This window comes from Schistocerca piceifrons, chromosome 8 (genome assembly GCF_021461385.2).
Source record: "Schistocerca piceifrons isolate TAMUIC-IGC-003096 chromosome 8, iqSchPice1.1, whole genome shotgun sequence".
Lineage (NCBI taxonomy): Eukaryota > Metazoa > Arthropoda > Insecta > Orthoptera > Acrididae > Schistocerca > Schistocerca piceifrons.
Genome location: NC_060145.1, coordinates 188,655,293 through 188,676,024, shown reverse-complemented (window position 1 = coordinate 188,676,024; position 20,732 = coordinate 188,655,293). Strand labels below are relative to the sequence as shown.

Sequence of the window (20,732 nt, the reverse complement as noted above, 5' to 3'; positions counted from 1 at the left end):
AGCAAGGACAACATGACAAGGAGGCCATTAGCACAGGCAAGGAGGCCAAAAGTAGTTTACTAGTATCAAATAAAGGTCTTAATTTCACGAAGAAATTTCTGAGAATGTATAGTATTTGAGATGTGGTACCACAAAAGAACGTTGGAAAATTAGGTGAACTGATAAGGTAAGGAATGAGGAGGTTCTCCTCAAAATCACAAAAAAGGAACATATGGAAAGCACTGATGAGAAGAAGGGACATGATAATACAACATCTGTTAAGACATCAGAGGGAGAAGATTAGCTGGTCACAAACAAACAGATTTTAGCAACAGCCCACAGACATTTCTGGCAGATTCTTGAAGATCTACAGCCCCACCTGTGTGGAGGTGGAGGCACAGATTTGAGACAATTACCTGCTGTTCTGGGAACTGAGACTCTGGCCTCTGAGCAGGTACACAGATGGGTGGATTTCTGCGACTCCTCATTCCACCAAGTATGCGAGTTTTTGGTGAGCTGATGGCTGACACACTACTTCAGCAGAATCTCACGCTCATGTCAGCTACACTGGAATCTTTCCCTCACAATTTTAAAGAAACTATTCAGTAAAAAAATGGTTTTTACATCTGTCATAGCTTTGTATGTCACCTTCATGATGAAGTTCACATCATTTCATTAACGGTCTTAGTTATTGTGATATCTCACATGTAAGTAATATACTGCCCGAAATTCTAAAAGTTTGTAACAAAGAATAGGGGTTGCCATGAATTTGTATTTGATGCATATTAGGCCATATGATGCTGTATATGAAATTTAGCTAACCTATTGAATTTTTCTTTAGACTTGGAGAAGGTCTCTATCTTGTCTTTATTAAGAAAATTGCTTTATGTAGCGAATTTACTTGTGATCATGCAGTTCAGTGATAAAGCTAGAACAAAATCAACACTGCATCCCTCCTATCTCAAAAACAGTTTGAGATATCAAAACATGATTTTAGCAAATGGAATGATGTAATTTTTTAAGAGTTGAGGATGGCTGGTGAAATCTGAATTAGTGTGGCTTTGTAACAGGATATGTGAAGAAATTACATTTTTATATTTATGCCAATAACCTCTTTTTCATAAGCTTTTGACCTGATTTGAACTAAGTTCCTCATTTAATAAACCACTGTTTCAGTATCCTACTCCAATTGCAACTACACTAGAATGTTAGTGAGGTGACATTAGGTAAAGCCTGCTTTCTTTTGCCAAAAGAAGCAAATTTTAATATGGAAACCAAATAAATATAGGTGTTACTCAAAATTTGCTAATGATGAATGAATAGTTTTCAGTTGACAGCAAGTTTTAGTTGCTAAAAGTATAGTAAAGGGAGTGGACCAGTGGCCACATCGAAAAATGTATAAAACTGTAGGGGTGTGAAATACCTTGTTCCTGAAAACTGATAAGCAAACATCACACAAACAAGAGTGCAAAAAAGTAGGACAAATAGAGATGGTTGAAAAATTTCTAGACTGTATTTGAACCGTGGAACATAGTTTTATAAAAACTAACAAGTGCCACATGAGGGGAGATCTCAAACACACAAGCAGACAGCATTATCATAAGTAACAAACATTTATTGTAGCGAAATGTTTTTAGGTGCAGAAAGCAAGCTGGCACGCAAATATGTTTCATTAAAGACTGCTAATGATGCTTCATTTTAATAGAACAAAGTAAATTTCATGACAAAAATACAAATTTTGTTGTAGTTGCAAGGATGGATTTAAAATACCTTCAACAATTTCAGGAATAATCTCAGAAAGGTGTAGATCTCTGGAAAGAAGTATAAAGGGGATAAAGGGAGGGAGGTGGAATGAGTTGTACAAACCAACACTGAGTGTCAAAATAATGTTGCCTGTCCTATGTTCATTATTGTAGGCTATTACACTTAACTGTGTTATGTCCGTTATTTTACAGGTATTATAAAATACTGTACATGACAAAGGTCCAAGCAGCTACTGCCACAATTTTCTTCATAGCATCATCCATATTTTCTCTTGAGGGTGTAAACTGCTTTCAAAGTGTGAAAATGTACTACAGTAAATAAAATGACTATATAACATCATACTGTACTGTACAATATACTTGCAGTGACACTCAATAAAAACTCCCGAGATGTGTCGCTCGTGGCCTCTTGCCTGTTGAACATGCACTGCAGTCATGGGTCTGCATATAAATCACAAAAATATGCCAGTTTGTCACCATATACAAATGGACCTGACCTGCAGGCAGATCAGAGCGCTAGATCCAATGGGCAGTGACTGCACATTAGCACATTAGTGGGAAATGACACACCTCATGTCAGCAGGTCTGATCTATCAGATACACCTGCAGAACTGGCCTATGGTTCTGATCAGTCACAGAAATCCACTCATGTGTGGCCAGCTATTGGAGTATATTGAACTAATAATTTAGGATGTAATGTGCAAGTGCTACTCTGAGAAGAAGGGGTTAGAGAATAGGAGAGGAATTTGTTGTGGGCCACTTCAAACCAATAAGAAGACTAATGACCCAAGAAAATTCATTTGTGATTTTATGATGTTGGATGATGATGTTGATGATCAGTATTATTGTTGTTGTTATTGTTGTGAATAAAATTACAGCACCAGTAGCACTTTTCTATTTTAATAACTGTGACTGGTTCCTGTGCCTAAGCCCATTATCCAGTGATATCTACATATTACAGAAAAACAAAATCAATCATATAGAGAAGAATATAGCATATACATCAACAGCAAGTGTAATAAAATGAGGTTGAAAAACCACTCATTCCTTCAGGTTGTTACATATCTTGATTTCTTAAATTGTAGAAGCTTTTTACAATGTAATTTTTCATGCTGTTTTTATGATGTTTGTTGAGGAGTTGCTTTTAAATATTATTTAGTTTGTTTCATATATCTATTTCCTGTAACCTAGTCACATCAAATAATGAATTGAAGTTGCAGAGGAAAAGGAATTGAAAGTAAAGAAAAGCATGGCAGTGTGACAAGGGTGGTGTTTCTCTTTATCAGAAGACTGTTTAGAGCCCTACAGCAACCAACAATCATACTAACTGAAATGTACCAAATCTGATTTCACAGAAACCAGTAGGTTATTTGAATATATGTCATTGAATTAATAGAGGAGGAGTTTATACAACATTATTTATTTTATTTTGCTAACGTTATGAAGTGTATGGTGGAACTGTTTCTTAACATTATTTTATTACTCTTGCTGCTGATGGTTGGCCTTGCTGCAGGGGATATACCGGTTCCCTTTGGGTCACTGAAGCTAAACACCATTGGGCCTGATTGGCACTTGCATGTGTGACCATCTAGGCTGCTATGTACTGTTGACCTACTGGGGTGCTCTGAGCCTCATGACTTCAATTGAGGAGCTACTTGACCAAATAGCAGCAGCTCCAAATGCTGGAAACTGACAATGGATGGGCAAGAGGTGTGCTGACTCCCATACTCCTCCATATGTGCATCCAATGATGCCAGTTGACTGAGGATAACATGGTGGTTGATCAGTTCTGTTGGGCTTATTGTTATATTCTTCTCTATATGATTAATTCCATTGTACTTTGGTTTTAAAAAAAATGTAAGTTGGTGCCACCAGATAATGGTCTTGGGGACCTAAACCAGTCATCTTTTTTTAAATAAAAAGAAACTTGCAGCTGGTGCTGGTATCTTGTTCAAAATCAATATTACAGTTGTGGAACCTACATCAAAATGCTCAATATGCTGGCCAAGGAAATAACAATTCATGTAACTGGTTTATAAGAAGTAAAAAGTGTGTTTTATAATTGTGAAATTGTATTATTAACATGAAAAAGGGCTCTTTTACACTAATACACAAGCAAACAACGCACCAGCATATGTATGAATGCAAATAAAGTGAAAAATTATATTATACAAAATATATTAATGGATCAAGTAGAGAATTTATGTACCATTGACTAGCTCTGTTTTAAACTGAAATCATAAAATGACTGATTTGATTATTTCCTACATATTGATAATTCTGTTTCTATGACATTCCAATATGGAGGAAAAAATTCACCAACTCAAAATTTTCTGGACCAGCTCAATCACTCTAATTACATATTTTTGTTTTTCAGATCTCTAGGCACTTACCTGATTGTTGATCACCTTCACACCTCTTTGCGTTAAGGCCACCACAAGCAACACTAACCTCACTTTGAAAAGCTTTACTTTTTCACTTCTTACCATTGCAGCCTTTCATTCTACATGAAATCCATCTCTCCTGATCACAGTTCTCCCAATAAATGTACTAAAAAAGTCTTGTGAGCACATCTATAACATAAATCACTCAGATGAAAATTAATTCCATACAGTGTGATCTCTTAATTGGTGTTGCTCAGCCCAGGCTGAAGGATGTCTATTAAAAATAACAGAAAAGTATTCTACTTGTTACAGATACCAGTGTAGATTGATTCTGCCAGGGCATGTATTTCTAAACTGTCAGAGATAAGAATAACACTAGTAGATCTATTTCTACGTTTCAAATAACATCAGTTAACCATCCTCCCAGCTTCTGTCATAAATTTTTTATGCAGCATTACACATCTAATTATGGTTCTTTCTCCACCCTTTACCCATGTGAGAGACATCACTGAAAACTCCATGCTTTCAATATTTTCAGTAATACATGCTCAATTCTCTTTTAACAAAAATGTGTATAATTAAGATCAAGGTGATTTATTAGCGCACACAATAGTTTCATCACCTGATTCCAAGTTCTGTAAAACTTTCTGTATTATAAATATTTATCAGCATTCAATATTCTGACACTGAGCATAACATGGAACATAAAATGACCTGTTCAATTAAGCATCTGACAACCCGCAATAGCACGAGATGTACTCGAAAGTAGATGCATATTCAAAATTTATTCTATACACATCACTGAAAGAAAAGGGAAAAAGTATCATGCTACGAACAGTTAAATTTTCACTGATTAAAAATAATATACTGAGTGAGGTGGCGCAGTGGTTAGCACACTGGACTCGCATTCGGGAGGACGATGGTTCAATCCCACGTCCAGCCATCCTGATTTAGGTTTTCCGTGATTTCCCTAAATTGTTTCAAGCAAATGCCCAGACGGTTCCTTTCACAGGGCACGGCCGACTTCCTTCCTCATCCTTCCCTAATCCAATGAGACCGATGACCTCACTGTTTGGTCTCTTCCTCCAAATCAATCCAAAAAAGATAATATAACTAGCTATGATGTGAAATGGGAAAGAGCACTTTGTGTGGGCCACATATTTTCTCAATAATTGTATTTTAATTAATACACAAAGAAATTACAGATAGTGGCTGCAAGTGGATGTCGATTTAAATCAAATTAAATTTGTGCCAGACCAGGAGTCAAACTGAGCTGGGTTTGATGGGAGGCATGCTAGGGTAGTCTGGATTGCATAGTGGTCTGAGCATCTGCTTAATAAGCAAGAAACATGGGTTCAAATCCCAGTCCAGTACAAATTTTCAACTTACCCATTGATTTCAGTCAATGCCCACTTGCAGCCAATTTCAGTGATTCCTCTGTATCTTAATTCATAGTGGCTGCTGGATCAAAATGGTGTCTGTTCTTTCAGACATGTCCAAAAGAACAGACACCACACATTATAATATTTTAATTATGATATGCTAATGTTGCTACTCTTCTTTATTTTTTCATAGGCCATGAATGAACTTCCTCCTGACCTGCATTCAATACTGTACAGCGCAACACATACTGTGAACCTTGCACGCCAGATCCTCCGCTGGGGTCTCTTAGCATTGGCTGTGCTGTGTTTTGTGATGCTGAGTTGTACTCTGCATAAATACAGGTCAGAGATGTGCAGCACCAGAAGGACAGAGAGTAAAGACCATGTACTCAAGCCACTGTAGCGTGAAGTCAAAGGTGCCTACATCTGGGAGTGCATTTCTTCAAAGTGCTACAGAGTGTAAAAATAATTGCGAGTTTAAAGTTTTGCATGAACGATACGTGCAGTGTCGGAACTGCAAAGTCTCGCTGATACTATATCAAATAATGACTGAGAGCTGTGTTCTGATGTCTTTCTTCATTTTGAGGGTTGTCTGGCATTTGAGTATAGTTTTCAAAAGAAACTGTAAAAGTCAGAAATATGTTTGTGGAAATGCAATATATTTTGGGTGTTTGACAGGTTAATATCAGTGTAATGTCAGTGAAATGTAACAGTAATCATTATAATGTTGTCCCACACTTTATAATTTTGAAATGCCTCAACTTCCCTAACAAAGTGCTGCTTTGAACAGTATTATGGAAGTCTGGAATCTTCTGAAAACATTTTCACAAACATAGAACATTTAAAGTTGTTCACTTTCAATACTCTTGAACGTGTCATTAAACAAAGGAACTTAAAACAGCTATTTCTCACAATAGATTTGTGAAGCTGCATTGTATTTGTGGAAAAGTTTCTTTCGTGAATGTACACAATATTCAAACAAATGACTCCATTGCTGTAGACACACTAGTTTTTGCAAAATATGAACTGCACAAGCCTATCAGTGTGTCACAGTCACTAGTGTGTTTGTGAATTTTCCAATACAAGGAGAAGCATAACTTTACTTGTAGTATCCAATGAAGACAACACTTCAGTAGTGGCCATCAAAAAGCCATATTCATAATTAGTTGCAGAAATACTGATCATTGAGTTCTATATTCAACTCTATCTTGTCAACTGATTCATTCCAATGGTTTCAATTTTGTCTTGTACAAACAATAATGTCAGTATGGTCATATATGAATTTAAATAAACAGAAGTCAAAGCAAATGACTTCATTATAAGGTTATAATGTACAACACATGGATTGTATCCAGCTTATTGCTGTAACTCCTGTACACTATTTATGTTAGACTTCAATTTGCATTGTATTCTTGTTTTATCTGTCATAAATATGCCATATCTCTTTGGTGTTTAAAGCCAAAATGAAACATTTTCCTGGAATATTTGATCCTATTCGGGAGAAAATAATAATAAATTTGTAAACATGGTTTACCTTCCAGTAAATAATTAACTCTTGACATTGATGATTTGCCGAAGAATGCAAAACAGTTTTTGTGGCAATTTCTTGGTAGCATATACTACACAAGCCCTTTTTGGCTCATTTTTACAAAATATATTTTTATAATTATATTTTTGCCACAAATTATTTTATGAATGTTTGCAGAAGGATTTAAAATACATCCATTTAAACATCTCTAATGTTGCAAAGAGATTTGTTTTAAAAATCTGACTTTACTCTGAAACTACTATTGGACATTAACTTCACATTCGAGCTATATCACATCATCAAAGTAAAATTTACCTGTTACATGCAGAGCTATGTGATAATATTTTTATCATTAAAAGAAATGTAATTGCTTCCATATATTTTGAGACAAACATAATTTTTGTACTTGTATTGTTCTATCTTTGAAAATGTATTTGCTTGTTTGCTATAAATTATTATTTTTTTGTATCTGAGACTATTATAAATTTACTTCTTCCATAAATTTTGTCAATACTGTAACAAACTGCCTTAAATGTGTGTATGCATGCATGAGAATTCCCTTGGAGACTCTGATGATACACATCACAAGGAAACTTTGACTGATATGCAAATCATTTAAGCTAATAAGAATAAGGATTTTTAAAACGGAAAAAAATATGCCATTTACTGCATGTGTTCGCTTTAGAAAGAATGAGAAGTTTTAGTATGGTTCCTTAACGAGCAGAAGAGCATAGTGACATTGCTGCAGCAGATGCAGTATCACAGGACTGAGATTATCACAGTAGTGAAACAAGAACAATAGCACATGTTATGTCCAAGTACACAATATTTTGCGGAACCATTGTTTGTAGGCAATTATTCATTTTGACTAATAGCTTCTCATTATTGTTTTGAAGTATTTGTTGCTGCTCTGCTTGTCACAATTAGCTATGTATAATTTAATTGGAACATCAGAATACATTCAGTAATTTTTACACTGGCAAAAGTGGGCAGTACTTATTGACATTCATTGATTTGGCTATGAAACCCACTTATTGCCTTTAAATACTGCAGCATAATCACTATTATCAGAATTTAATAAAATCACCAAGCTTTCAGTTGAATTGATGCTTAGTTTCCAGTTTCTTCACCGAGTTTTGCTTGACACCTCTGTGTAGCTATTACATCTAACCACCTCAATAAACAGCATATATATTCAGATTGTTGTCTTCCCTGCAATTTGTTTTCCTTTTACTTCTACATGATGTTACCAATCTGCCTCTGCAGGTAGTAGGGGATTTGCATTAGATTTCACCTAATATAACTTAATTTCCATAAATATCTGTTGATGGTAATTCATCATAATTTGCTAGCATGTGGTTGGGATGCCAGTCATATGTGGACTGGGAGACCTGAGTTTCTCCTGGCATATACAACTTTCAAATAACTTCTGGGAATTCAGCCAGATAACACTTTCAGTGACCCCCGATATTTCGGTGATCACTGAAAGTGTTACCTGGCTGAATTCCCGGAAGTTATTTGAAATACGTGGACTGGTTAGAAGGGACCAGTAAACACACCCAAAAAGAGAGAGATACACGAAATTCTTTAAACAATAGGACTCTAATGCATATAATTGCTTCAAATGTCTTGTTACAAATGAATTAATGTGTGAAGTGTTTGACATTGAGTATCTGAAGCCTTTACATGAGTGAAGATGCAAAAGCCTAACTATGCTGGTTTTATTAGTTATGGATTATTCATCCACAGCTAGGTTTTCACACTTCTCAGTGTTTATGATGTCATATCTCTAGGGCTACGTGTCCTACAGTGATATATTTTTGCAGATGCATTCAACAGTATTTGCACGTAATAGCTGAAAAGTGTGTTGAGTAAAGCTACTCATAAAGAAGTTATAAATGAAATTGTCATACCTAATCTGAACAGCTAAAAATGTATTACCTGATAAAGTCTATCCCTTTCACTATTTTTATGTGTGTGTGTGTGGGGGGGGGGGGGGGGGGGGGGAGGAGAGGACAGACAATTGGTACATCACTGAAAAAGTTTTGAATATATTTGAAATTATATTTTAAGTTTGTGGAAGTTGCCAAGTACTCTCATTCTCCAATACTAGATGAATATAGTCTGGGTAATACCCAGAATCATAAACTCTTAACCTGGTTCAGATTCATTGATGATATCTTGGCAATATGGATCAAGGGTGAGGAAACCATATCTACATTCCTCCAGAAGCTCAACAGCTTCTCCCCCATTTGCTTCAGCTGGTCCTATTCAACCCAACAAGCCACCTTCCTGGATGTTGGCTTCCACCTCAAAGATGACCACATCAGTACCCCTGTCCATTTCTAACCTACTAACTACCACCAATACCTTCACTTCAACAACTGCCACCAATCCAACTCCAAACAGTTCCCTCCATACAGCCTAGCCACCCATGGTCATCACATTTGCAGTGATGAGAAAATCCTCTCAAAATATATCGAAGATCTCACTGAGGCCTTCACAGACCGTAATTATCCTCCCAACCTTGTGCAAAAACAAATCTCCCATCCCCAAGGTCTAATCGTCTGGCCACAGAGGAGCATTCCCCTTGTAACTCAGTACCACCCAGGACTGGAGCAACTGACTTACATTCCCTGCCAGGGTTTCGACTACCTCTCATGCCCTGAAATGAGAAGTGTCTGCCGACTATTCATCCCACCCATCCATCAGTGGTATTCCACCATCCACCAAACCTATACAATATATTCATCCATCCATACATGACCCCCACCCCCAATCTCTTACCTCATGGCCATATCCTTGTAATAGACCTAGATGGAAGACCTGTCCCATACATCCTCCCACCACCACCTACTCCAGTCCAGTCACAAACATCAGCTATCCCATCAAAGGCAGGGCTACCTGTGAAACCAGTCACGTGATCTACAATCTAAGCTGCAACCACTATGCTGTATTCTGTGTGAGCATTACAGACAACAAGCTATCTGTCCACATGAATGGTCACCAAGAAACTGTGGCCAAGAAACAGCTGGACCACCCTGTTGCTGAGCATGGCACCCATCATGACAATCTTCATTCCAGTGACTGCTTCACAGCCTATGCCATATGGCTTTTCTGAACTGCACAGGTGGGAACTCTCCCTGCAATATATCCTACATTTCCATAACCATGCTGGCCTCAACCTTCGTTAGTCATGGTCCTCAACCATCCAGCCCCTTCCCTGTTCCCATTCCAGCACTACACAGCCCTCTACTCCATCAATGCATCCAGTATCTTTCCTTTTCTCCTTTTCTGCTAACCCCCACCTTCCCCCGCCCACCTTCTAACCTCCCGATTACACCTAGCTGCCATACCCTCCCTCCACCTCGTATCTCATGCTCCCCAACAGTGATTCACTGTCCCCCACACCCACCCTGCCATCCCTCCCCCTCCCCACTGCAGCCTCCTCCTTACCTCCACCCAGTTCTCTCCCCCATCATGCACTGCTGTTGCTGCCCACAGTGTGGCTTTGACTGCCAGAGACTGCAGTCATGTGTGTGAGTTGCCTTTGTGCACCTGTGTGTGTGTGTGTGTGTGTGTGTGTGTGTGTGAATACAATCGTGCGCAAGTGTCGTTTTTGCCTGACAGCTTTTCCTTCATCCTAGCCCAGTGCTGTTTTCCTTTGTTACCATACCCAATGTCCATCCTTCTATCTCTCCTTTCCTGTGTTTATCTTTGCCCTGCATGCTTTTCTTAAGAGTCACACTGTATCAACTGTCCCGGCCATCCACAACAGACGGCTACAAGACCATGCTGATTGTTGGTGCAGCATCTTAGGTCACACAATTTTCTCTCTAATATCATTGATTCTATACTTTCAACTTGATCTCTCTCCCTGCATCACTATCCTGCAATTTCACCTGTTATTTCCCGCACCTCCCTGGTGCCACACGATCTTGTATCTCATCCTATGAACCCCCTCATACCTCCCACTCTTTCTCTACTCTGTCCCACTTCACACCCACTACCTTCACCTCATCCAGTCACATGTGCTGTTCCCCTTCTTCACATTTATTCATTCTCAGACCTGCTACCCACAGTAAAATATTTTTTTTTAAATTATGTCTTTTCTTTGATTTCATTGTGACTTCATGCCAATTTTAGTGACTTTTAGCCTTTCACTATCATTGACTATCTTCTTGTGACTTTTTCTGCGTATTTGGGTGTATTTTTGTGATTTTTTTTTAAATGTATTTCTATGTTATTTAGTAATTTTTCTCATTTTGTCACCACCATGAATCCTTGCTCCTTCCATCTGCACCAATACAGAAAAGTCTCCTTATCCCTTGCCAGAATCCAGGTCCACATACTATTTCTGTATTGTTGCTTAGCACATGAATCCTTCCAAATTGCCTTACCAACAAATTACCCATCTCTGGCTACCGTTCCTCCTTCCACAGTGACCTCTACCTGTCCAGATTCCATCAATCCTTAGCCCTCACCAACATAGTCCTGCATAACCATATCAACCAACCCCAAACCTCTGTGCAATACCTTCTCTCCTCATGTTAAATTCTCCTGCTACGCAATTCCAAATTCCTGGAATCCATAATACTCATTGAAGTTCTTGCCCTCCAGGAACTAGAGCAACATGCACAATGCCACCTCACAAAACTCTCCATCCTGCTCACTTCCTACTCCTGCCATGGAGTACCACTGTCCACCATCTCTATAACAACCTCGAAACCCCCCCCCCCCCCACTTCCCCACATAGCTGACAAACCCTGTCTCACAGACCTACTACATTTACCCCACCTTCAAAACTCCCTCCACATAGAATCCAGAACCTAAACAGACTCGAAACATAGTCATGAACCTTAGCCCCACAGAAATATCAGTCCTTTCCAAAGGCCTCACCTTCTGCCCCACCTCCAATCATGCAGGACTTGTTAAAGACCTTCTCTCCCTCTCCCGGTCCCTACAGTGGAAACACTTTTTCACCACCAACCCTACCAATCGGACTCAACCAAAGGCCAATGTTGAACACTGCCTGACTCAGTTCTCTCCTCCATCCAACTGTGATTCAGCCCCGCTGCCCCTCAAAACACTTCCTGTTAACTTCCCAGAATTTCTTAACCTTGAACCTTGAACCTTGCCTCACTATCATTCCCCAAATCCCTGAACATGCAAACTAACCTTACATCTGCAGAAATAACCAAAATTTACCATCTAAAAACTCAACTCTTATAATCCTAACTGTGGTTGTTTTGAACCGCTAGAATCACCTGGCAGAAGGACTCACACCAGCGGTCAGATACATCCACATACAAACCTTGCCACAGTGACCCCCATTCTGGAAACCCAGCAGGATCTCCAGTGTCTCCTCAAATCCTTAGGTCCATCCAGAACCAATCCCTGGAGTCAGTCTCTCTGCCAGTCCCTATCACTCCTCACACTCATACCTTCTACATGCTCATCAAGTCCACAAACCCCAACACGCAGGACACTCCATTGTGACCCATTACTATTCCCCCAATGAGAGAATCTTTGCTGTCACAGATAAACGCCTTCAGCCTGTTACCCAAAACCTATCCTCCCATATAAAAGATACCAACCATTTCCCCCACCGACTCTCCACAGTTCCTGTCCCTTTACCACATGATGCCCTGCTTGTCACTATTGATGCCACCTCCCTTTACACTGTCATTGCTAATGTCCATGGCCTTACCACTTTTGAATAGTACATTTGTCAATGTCCTAAGATTCCAAACAAACAAGCTTCTTCCTAGTCACCATGACCAACTATGTCCTCACCTTCAATTACTTCTCCTTTGAAGGCATTACCTACAAACAAATCTGGGGTATGGCTATGGGCACCCACATGGCACTATTCTATACCAACCTGTTCATGGGTCATCTAGAGGAATCCTTCCTTAACACCCAGAATCCTAACCCCTCACGTGATTCAGATTCATTGTGACACCTTTGCGATCTGGATTGAGGGTGAGTACAGCATATTCCACATTCCTCTGGAACCTCAACAGTTTCTCCCCCATTTGTTCCACCTGGTCTTACTCAACCCAACAAACCACCTTCCTGGATGTTGACTTCCACCTCAAAGATTGCCACATCAGTAGCTCTCTCTATATCAAACCTACTATCCACCACCAATATCTCCACTTCCTAGCCAAAAGTAGTCATCACATATGCAGTAACCAGCAGTCCCCCTCAAAATACATCAAAGGTCTCACTGAGGCCCTCACACACCATAATTATCCTCCCAACCTTGTACAAAAACAAATCTCCTGTACGTTATCTTTCCAGTCTCCTACCACCTCCCACTGTCCAGCCACAAAGGACCATTCCCTTCATAACTCAGTACCACCCAGGACTAGAGCAACTGAATTAAATTCTTCACAGCCTGTTCCATATGGATCCTTCCCATCAACACCAGCTTTTCTGAATTGCACAGGTGGCAACTCTCCCTGCAATATATACTATGTTTTCTGTAAACCTCTTGTCTTTAAACCTCCATTAGTCATTGTCCTCACCCATGCAGACCCTTCCCTGTTCCCATTCCAGCACTACGCAACCCTCTATCGCACCAAAGGAACCCAGTCCTTTTACTTCTCTTCTTTTCTGCTCCCCCCCCCCCCCCCCCCCCCCTCCCAGCTTATGTTGTGATAGCCTTTTTGCTGTGCATATCTGCAGCTCTGCATCTCCACTTCATGATGAGTAGCAACTATCCTTTTCGTAGTATTGTTACATACCATCCTGGAGTTTCCATAGACTGATTCACTTAATTTAAACATTGTTCTGTAATACCATGTTTGAAAAACTTTGATTTTTTTTTTCTTCCTGGTTTTTTACATACGTTATCAGAAGCAGGTTTCTGAAATTCAATCCTATGTTTCATACAACATGACTTGTTTCAGCAAGGAAGACCCATTTGATTGTCCTTGTCTCCTTTTTTGCTTCATACATTACATGTTATTTTGCCTCCTAGATAGCAAAATGCCTGCACTTACGTCAGCTAGGTGGTGCCCAGTTTGTAAATAGAGTTTTATTACTAATCTAATTTCTGTTCCTCATCCGTACTATTGGCTTTCTGCAGTTTACCTTCAATACACATTCTGCCACTCATTACACTTTTTGTGCTATTCTACAGCCCTGCGTTCCTCACAGGAGGAATGTCACCAGTGAATTTTATGCTTCACCCTGAATTTTAATCTCAGTTCTATTTTTTAATTGATTCAACTTTGGTGTCTTTGTGAAACACTGTATATTGAATTAACTAAATGAAAATACTTTCTTGCCTTGTTTCACAGAATTGTTTTCTGAAGTGAGACAAATAAAGTCTTTTCGGTTAGTCAGTTATGAATCTAACTTCTGTAATTACATCTTCACTGTAAAGATTGAACACCACAGGAGAAAGATTGTATCCCTCCCTTATGTACTTTTTAATTGGTGTACTTTGTTCTCGGTCTTCCTTTATTATTGGTGCCCGCTGGTTTTTCTTTTTTTTTATGTATCATCCATGTATATATTTTTCTGGGGATTTCAGACCTCTCGCACTACTTTATACTGTAAAATACTTTCTCTGTGTTGACAACTGCTATGAGAAGTCTTGATTTTCCATACTGATTGCTTCTATTATAAAGTAAAATGGCTGAACACCTCTCTGGTGCTTTTACTTTCCCTAGAGCTGAGTTTATTGTTATCATACAGAACATAAAGTTTCATTTCCATTCCATTGTAAATTATTCTTATCAGCATGCGCATTCAAGCTAATTGTGCAATACTTCTGATATTCATATGCTTTTGCAATCCTCAGGACTGTGTGGATGATATTCTTTTGAATGTCTGGTGACATGTCTCCAGTATCAAACATTCTGTACACTAATTTAAATAATTATTTTGCTGCTACTTTGCCCAATAACTTTAGAAATTTAGTAGCTGTGTTATATATGTTATCCATCCCTTCTGCCTTCTTTGATCACAAATCGTCCAAAGTTTGGTCAAACTCTGACCCTCATGTTTGATCCCCAATATCCTTCAAATCGGCGCCTTTTATGTGCCATCATATTAAAAGGTAGTTTCTCACCCTCACAGCTATCAGCTCACCTCTCTGTGTTTAAAAATGGAACACTTTTGCGCTTTCAACCCTCAATTAGTCACACGAACTAAAAGCATAGCCAATGTCAATACTAAACACTGCCTGCCTGCTCTAGATAGGCACAGACATGTCTCACACCTAGTAGCTTCATGTAGTCGAGGTGAGATTCAACCCAGTGTAAGTATGACCTTCAGTGAGTTTACTTGTGCCCTTTGAAAATAAAACCACTTACATTTGTACTCCACATGCCTAACTTTGTCTCTCTTTGGGGTGCACATGGCAGTGTCCATGCTTCTAAATTACATGGAAGTTATTATTATTATTTTCCTGTATGCTAAATAGGCCCTTGCATTGATTGTTTCCTTTCACATTTCTTCACATTTTTGTGCAGCCACTGATCCATCAGTCTGGTATTCATTTCTGTTGTGTATTTACCAAAGAAAAAAAAACAGCTGTATGTTTTGAGAAGTTATTTTATTTAGATGACCAGTCAAAATAAAATGAGAGAAAAACCTGGGATAAGATTTAGATTTTTTGAGAACTTGTTTCTTGAACTTTCGTTACGGTTACATCCACTAACAAACTTGTGTAACAGTGTTTAAAATGTTGTTACTGTCAACAATATCAACTATTGTTTAAGTGGAAAACTCAATGAAACACGACAGCTGCAGTTCGTGTGTAACAGTTATAAAGTTTCATAAAAAGTGAAAAAATTGAAATATTGCTGTAATCAGATATGTATGTACACTGCAACTAGGGAACACCTGTTTTATTAAAAGATCAGCTGTATCACCATTTATTAACAGGGTAATAATTGTGTAACGAATCAACCCATAATACACTTGAAAATAACCTCAATGTCTGAAATTGGCTAATTAGGCAAGGTATAATAAATTGAATACTTGTGAATAAACAGCAGATTTGGAATATTTCAAAATGCCATTTAACAAATATACAGCTATGGTGCCCCACTTGAAGAAAATTGACATTTGGCTTGAGGTTCAGATAAAACTGACTGTCCACCTCAGGTATGAAATCTAGTAGTAAGGTTAAGACTTTGTGTTTGAAGGTTGGCAAGGACCTACAAACTCCGGGGAAATGACCCTTGTGGCCTCCCAAGGCTCCAATGAACAATATGTTGCAGTATTGCCAATCTACCTTCTGTTACGAAGTGCTACTATCTATGTGATGTAGACACTGTTGGGAACCCTATATAACAATTGAGCAGCACAGAGTAACAGAATTATGCTTTGTGCCCATAGGGAAGAGAATATCAGAGAAATGATGGAATGTTTTTCCTTAAATGTTGAAATACACAATAAGGGCTTACGGCAGAGCCAAAGCTGGTTCACCGGAAGATCAACGGACACCAGGAGCATTCACGTATGCTAAAATCTCAAAACTGACGTAGGTGTGCTTTAGGTCCTTATGGCTCTCCGCACCTTGAGGTGTTACATTACTGGTCAGCCAGAACATAATGACTACCTACCTAGTAGGTGGTATCCCCACCTTTGGCATGGATAACAGTAGCAATGCATAATGGCATGGAAGCAACAAGGCTTTGGTAGTTAACTAGAGAGAGTTGGCACCATGTCTGCACACAGAAGTCACATAATTCCCATAAATTCCAGGGAGGGGGACGATGAGCTTTGATGCCGCATTCTAACACATCCCCTGATATGTTCGATCGGGTTCAGATCTGGCAAGTTGGGGGTCAGCACATCAATTGGAACTCACCACTGTGTTCCTCAAACTATTCAATCGCACTCCTGGCCTTATAGCATGGAGCATTATCTAACTGAAAAATGCCACTGCCATTGGGAAACATAATCATCATGAAGGGGTGTACATGGTCTGCAACCAGTGTACTATACTCTTTGACCATAATGGTGCCTTGCACGAGCTCCATTGGACCCATTGATGTACACATGAATGTTCCCTAGAGCACAACGGAGCTGCTGCCAGCTTGTCTCTGTCCTGCAGTACAGGTGTCAACGAGCTGTTCCCCTGAAAGATGATGGATTTGCACCCTCCCATCAGCATGATGAAGGAGGTATCAGCATTCATTAGACCATGCAATGCTCTTCCACTGTGTCAACATCCAGTGCCAGTGATCATTTCAGTCGTAGTTGTTATGTCATGGTGTTAACATTGGCACATGCAAGGGTCGTTGGCTGTGGAGGCCCATTGTTAGGAGTGTTCAGTGCACTGTATGTTCAGACCCACTTGTACTGTGGCCAGCATTAAAGTCTGATTTTAATTCCACCACAGTTCATTGCTTATTCATTGATTTGTGTAAGTTCAAGCATTGCACTCAACGCCATATTGAAATCGAGTAAACACGAAGTGATAACTGCTTAATACTATGGCTTGAAATGTCCATTTTTACAAAATGGAAGTAATCTGACCAAATGAAAAGTTTTACATAGGAAATGTTTGCGAAACAAGCTGTGACAGATCTCAAGTTAAAACTTATCACATAAGCCTTCAAATTCATCACTGTTTACATGTGCAAGCTGTGTAACACCATTGATTTTAGCTTCACATAATAATGAGGCTACTTGGTTTTGTAAATATCAGTTTCTTCCTTGCAGCAATTTTAGTTTGATTCTTAATTTTTCCTTTTCTGGGGCTGTGAGCTGATAAATCAACTTCACATCCAAAATCGACAGTTGTTGTAGGACACCCTGCAGGAGTTTCATTGTTTCTATCTGTGCTGGAATTTTTATGTTTTCGACTTGGAAGAAACACACATGTATTATTTACTTGCATGTCTAGGTGAACAGTCATTAAGTATGACTGACATCTGTCTGAAATTAATTCGAAAGACATTATCATACACAGACTGCCAAAGTTGTTAAGGCAGTTAAGATAAGCAGGAAGCACGAAATCCAGGTTTGAGTCTTGGTCCTGCACAAATTTTCATATATCATTAATACGTAGTGTATGTACACCTAACACAGCCAGTGCCAGGATATTCTCAGTCAGCAAATTTATTTTGAATTACCATAGGTATTACTTTAAATAAAAACAGTAGGCTACATTAAAATTTAATTTATACATATTTTCTGAATTAAGCCCAGACCTGTAAGTTCACTCTAACAGTCACATAACATGAATCACATCCGTTTTATAAGTGATGACTGATAAGTGTCCCAAAGAAACTTTAGTCATGCTTTGTCATAAATATGATTTGTGTTTCAGTTTTTCCATTAGGTAACTGCTGGTGCAGAATGTCTTGATCGTCATTATTTTCTTCTAGCAGTAAGTAAAACGATAAACCACAATCACCAATCTGGGAAATATGCGTCTATTTGCGTCAACTATTCCCAATTGAGCTGCAGGCTACTTGCACATTATGCCATCTGGCAACATGCTCAAATTAACTTCTATTTTCTTCATACTGTAGCGAGATGTGATTTCCCTGTGAATTTTAAAAACAATTTTGCTGTGTTAGCTACATTTAGTACACAGCAACATATCACCTAAAATGAACCAAATGTAGTCAGTAACCACAAACCCTTCAAATTTTATGCTGCAGGGTACTAGGAAATTAAAAACCGTATCACAGTAACTGACATATATTGAAAAAGTAGACACTTCATCACAGAGTCCCTTAAAGTGTTTATTAATGATTATGCCAAAAGTTGCAGTATTTTTAGGTGACTATTTTCGAGCCTTACAGGTTCATTTTCAAGATTGGCCCACTGAGGCTGTATTGATGGTGCCTGATTTTAATAATAAACATTGAGTGTCAACATATGCTCTATAAATCTCTGCAGGAGGACTGCCACGATCCACACATGCCTGTTACCAAGTCAAAACAGACTTTTGACTTGGTAACAGACGTGTGGATTGTGGCATTTTTCCTGCAAATATTTATAGAGCATATGTTGCCACTCAATGTTTATTATTAAGATCAGGCACTGTCAGTGCAGCCTCAGTAGGCCAGGCTTGAAAATGGACCTGTAAGGTTCGAAACTAGTTGCGTAATAAATACTGCAGCTGTTGACATAACCATTAACAAACGCTTTAAGGAATTTAAATAAAGTTGCTGTTACCTGCCAACGAAATGTTGAAACTGAAGATTTTTTTACAGTTTAATGAATTTTTACTGTTTACGGCAATAAAATCGGAAAATTTGTTTTTCTCACACTGCCTTGAGCTGCTTTGTGGGAACCGCTCGTTAGTTTCCTGTGTAGTATTACTCTTACTACTGCTCATTGTATGTTTCTTACTTTAACAGTACGCCCAACTAATTGACCTGTAGGTAAGGCCAGCAGCTAAAATACATAAATAATAAAATAAACAAAATTTATCCATTCGCCATTGGCTTCAGACATAGCTGTTTACTCGGTTTCATTAACATGGCAGTACTTCATCCTTGCGCACTGAGTTTAGGATGATGGATTGCAGTCTAGTTTCTATTCCGTACATTCTCTATTCTGTGGCGCGGCGTCTGTTGGGAGCAAACCTTAAGGGTATTTCCCATTAAGATCCTCCCTCAACATTCTCTGTACACGGAGCAACCCAAATGGAACCCGTTGCCGCTGCGAGTTCGTAACCAGTTGACTGCGGATTACTTCCTGTATAGTTGAAAAGGGTTCCACAGACGGCGCGATTGCACAGTGACTCGCCGGTAAATCGCTTGAAACGCATCACCAACAAATTGCCAGCACCGACATTGCCAAGCAATATGAGCTGCGTCGTGTCCTCAAGCACAGCTCTGTATTTGTTTAATTTAAAATGAATGAGCAGGTTGTGAATACTAGTTTCAGAATGAGACAAGATACTGGCAGAAGTAAAGCTGTGAGGACGGGGCGTGAGTCATGTTTGGGTAGCTCAGTTGGTAGAGCACTTGGCTGCGAAAGGCAAAGGTCCCGAGTTCGAGTCTCGGTCTGGCACACAGTTTTAATCTGCCAGGAAGTTTCAATACTAGTTTTATTCGAGAACTAGAACATCACATTTATCTCGCAGTCTGCCTTTGGCAGTGACACAGTGCGGACCGTGTTGCCTGCCGGCCGCGCTGTGGTGCGCGCGCCTGTTTGTTTACGCCGGAGCAGCTTCGCATGTGCGGTGTTGTGAGTCTAGAACGAGATGGCACACTCGTACAGAAAAACGACCTTCAAGTTCAGTTTTGCGAACGACTATACACGACCAAAGGCACACGAGATTGAACGTTTCTTAAGAGAAAAGGTAAAAATCGATCCACAGGAAATCGTGGGAATCAATTTATCGATCGTTTCAAGTGTCGTCTATGTCAAGCTTGTTGACGAGGCTGCTTGCAAAAGACTTCTACAATGATCACCGAATGGGTATCATTTCTGTCATGCTGATGGGAATGGTGTGGTTACAGTCAATCGTGCGGGAATGGGGATCCGCACTATAAGAGTCTTCGAACTTCCGTTTGAGGTCCCGTCTGAACTTGTTATCGACGCCTTTCGACCATATGGTACAGTTCTGTCTCATATGGCCGAAAAATGGACGAGTTTTACCACGTACCCCGTTTTAAATGGGGTGAGACAAATACGGATAGAACTGCGAAAGCACGTCCCCTCTTATTTGTACACAGGAGGTTGTCGAGCGATTATAATCTAT

The 20,732-nt window shown here is 39.3% G+C and overlaps 1 protein-coding gene across 1 annotated transcript in view; it reads left to right on the top strand.

Moving 5' to 3' along the window:
• LOC124711310 (lysosome membrane protein 2-like) overlaps window positions 1-7,488 on the top strand; it is a 430,303-nt gene extending 422,815 nt beyond the window's left edge. The window contains exon 10 of the mRNA XM_047241326.1: window positions 5,702-7,488. Coding sequence (XP_047097282.1) covers window positions 5,702-5,911 — 210 coding nt within the window. The 3' untranslated portion in view covers window positions 5,912-7,488. The remainder of the gene's footprint in view (window positions 1-5,701) is intronic.
• The last annotated feature ends 13,244 nt before the right edge of the window (window positions 7,489-20,732 follow it).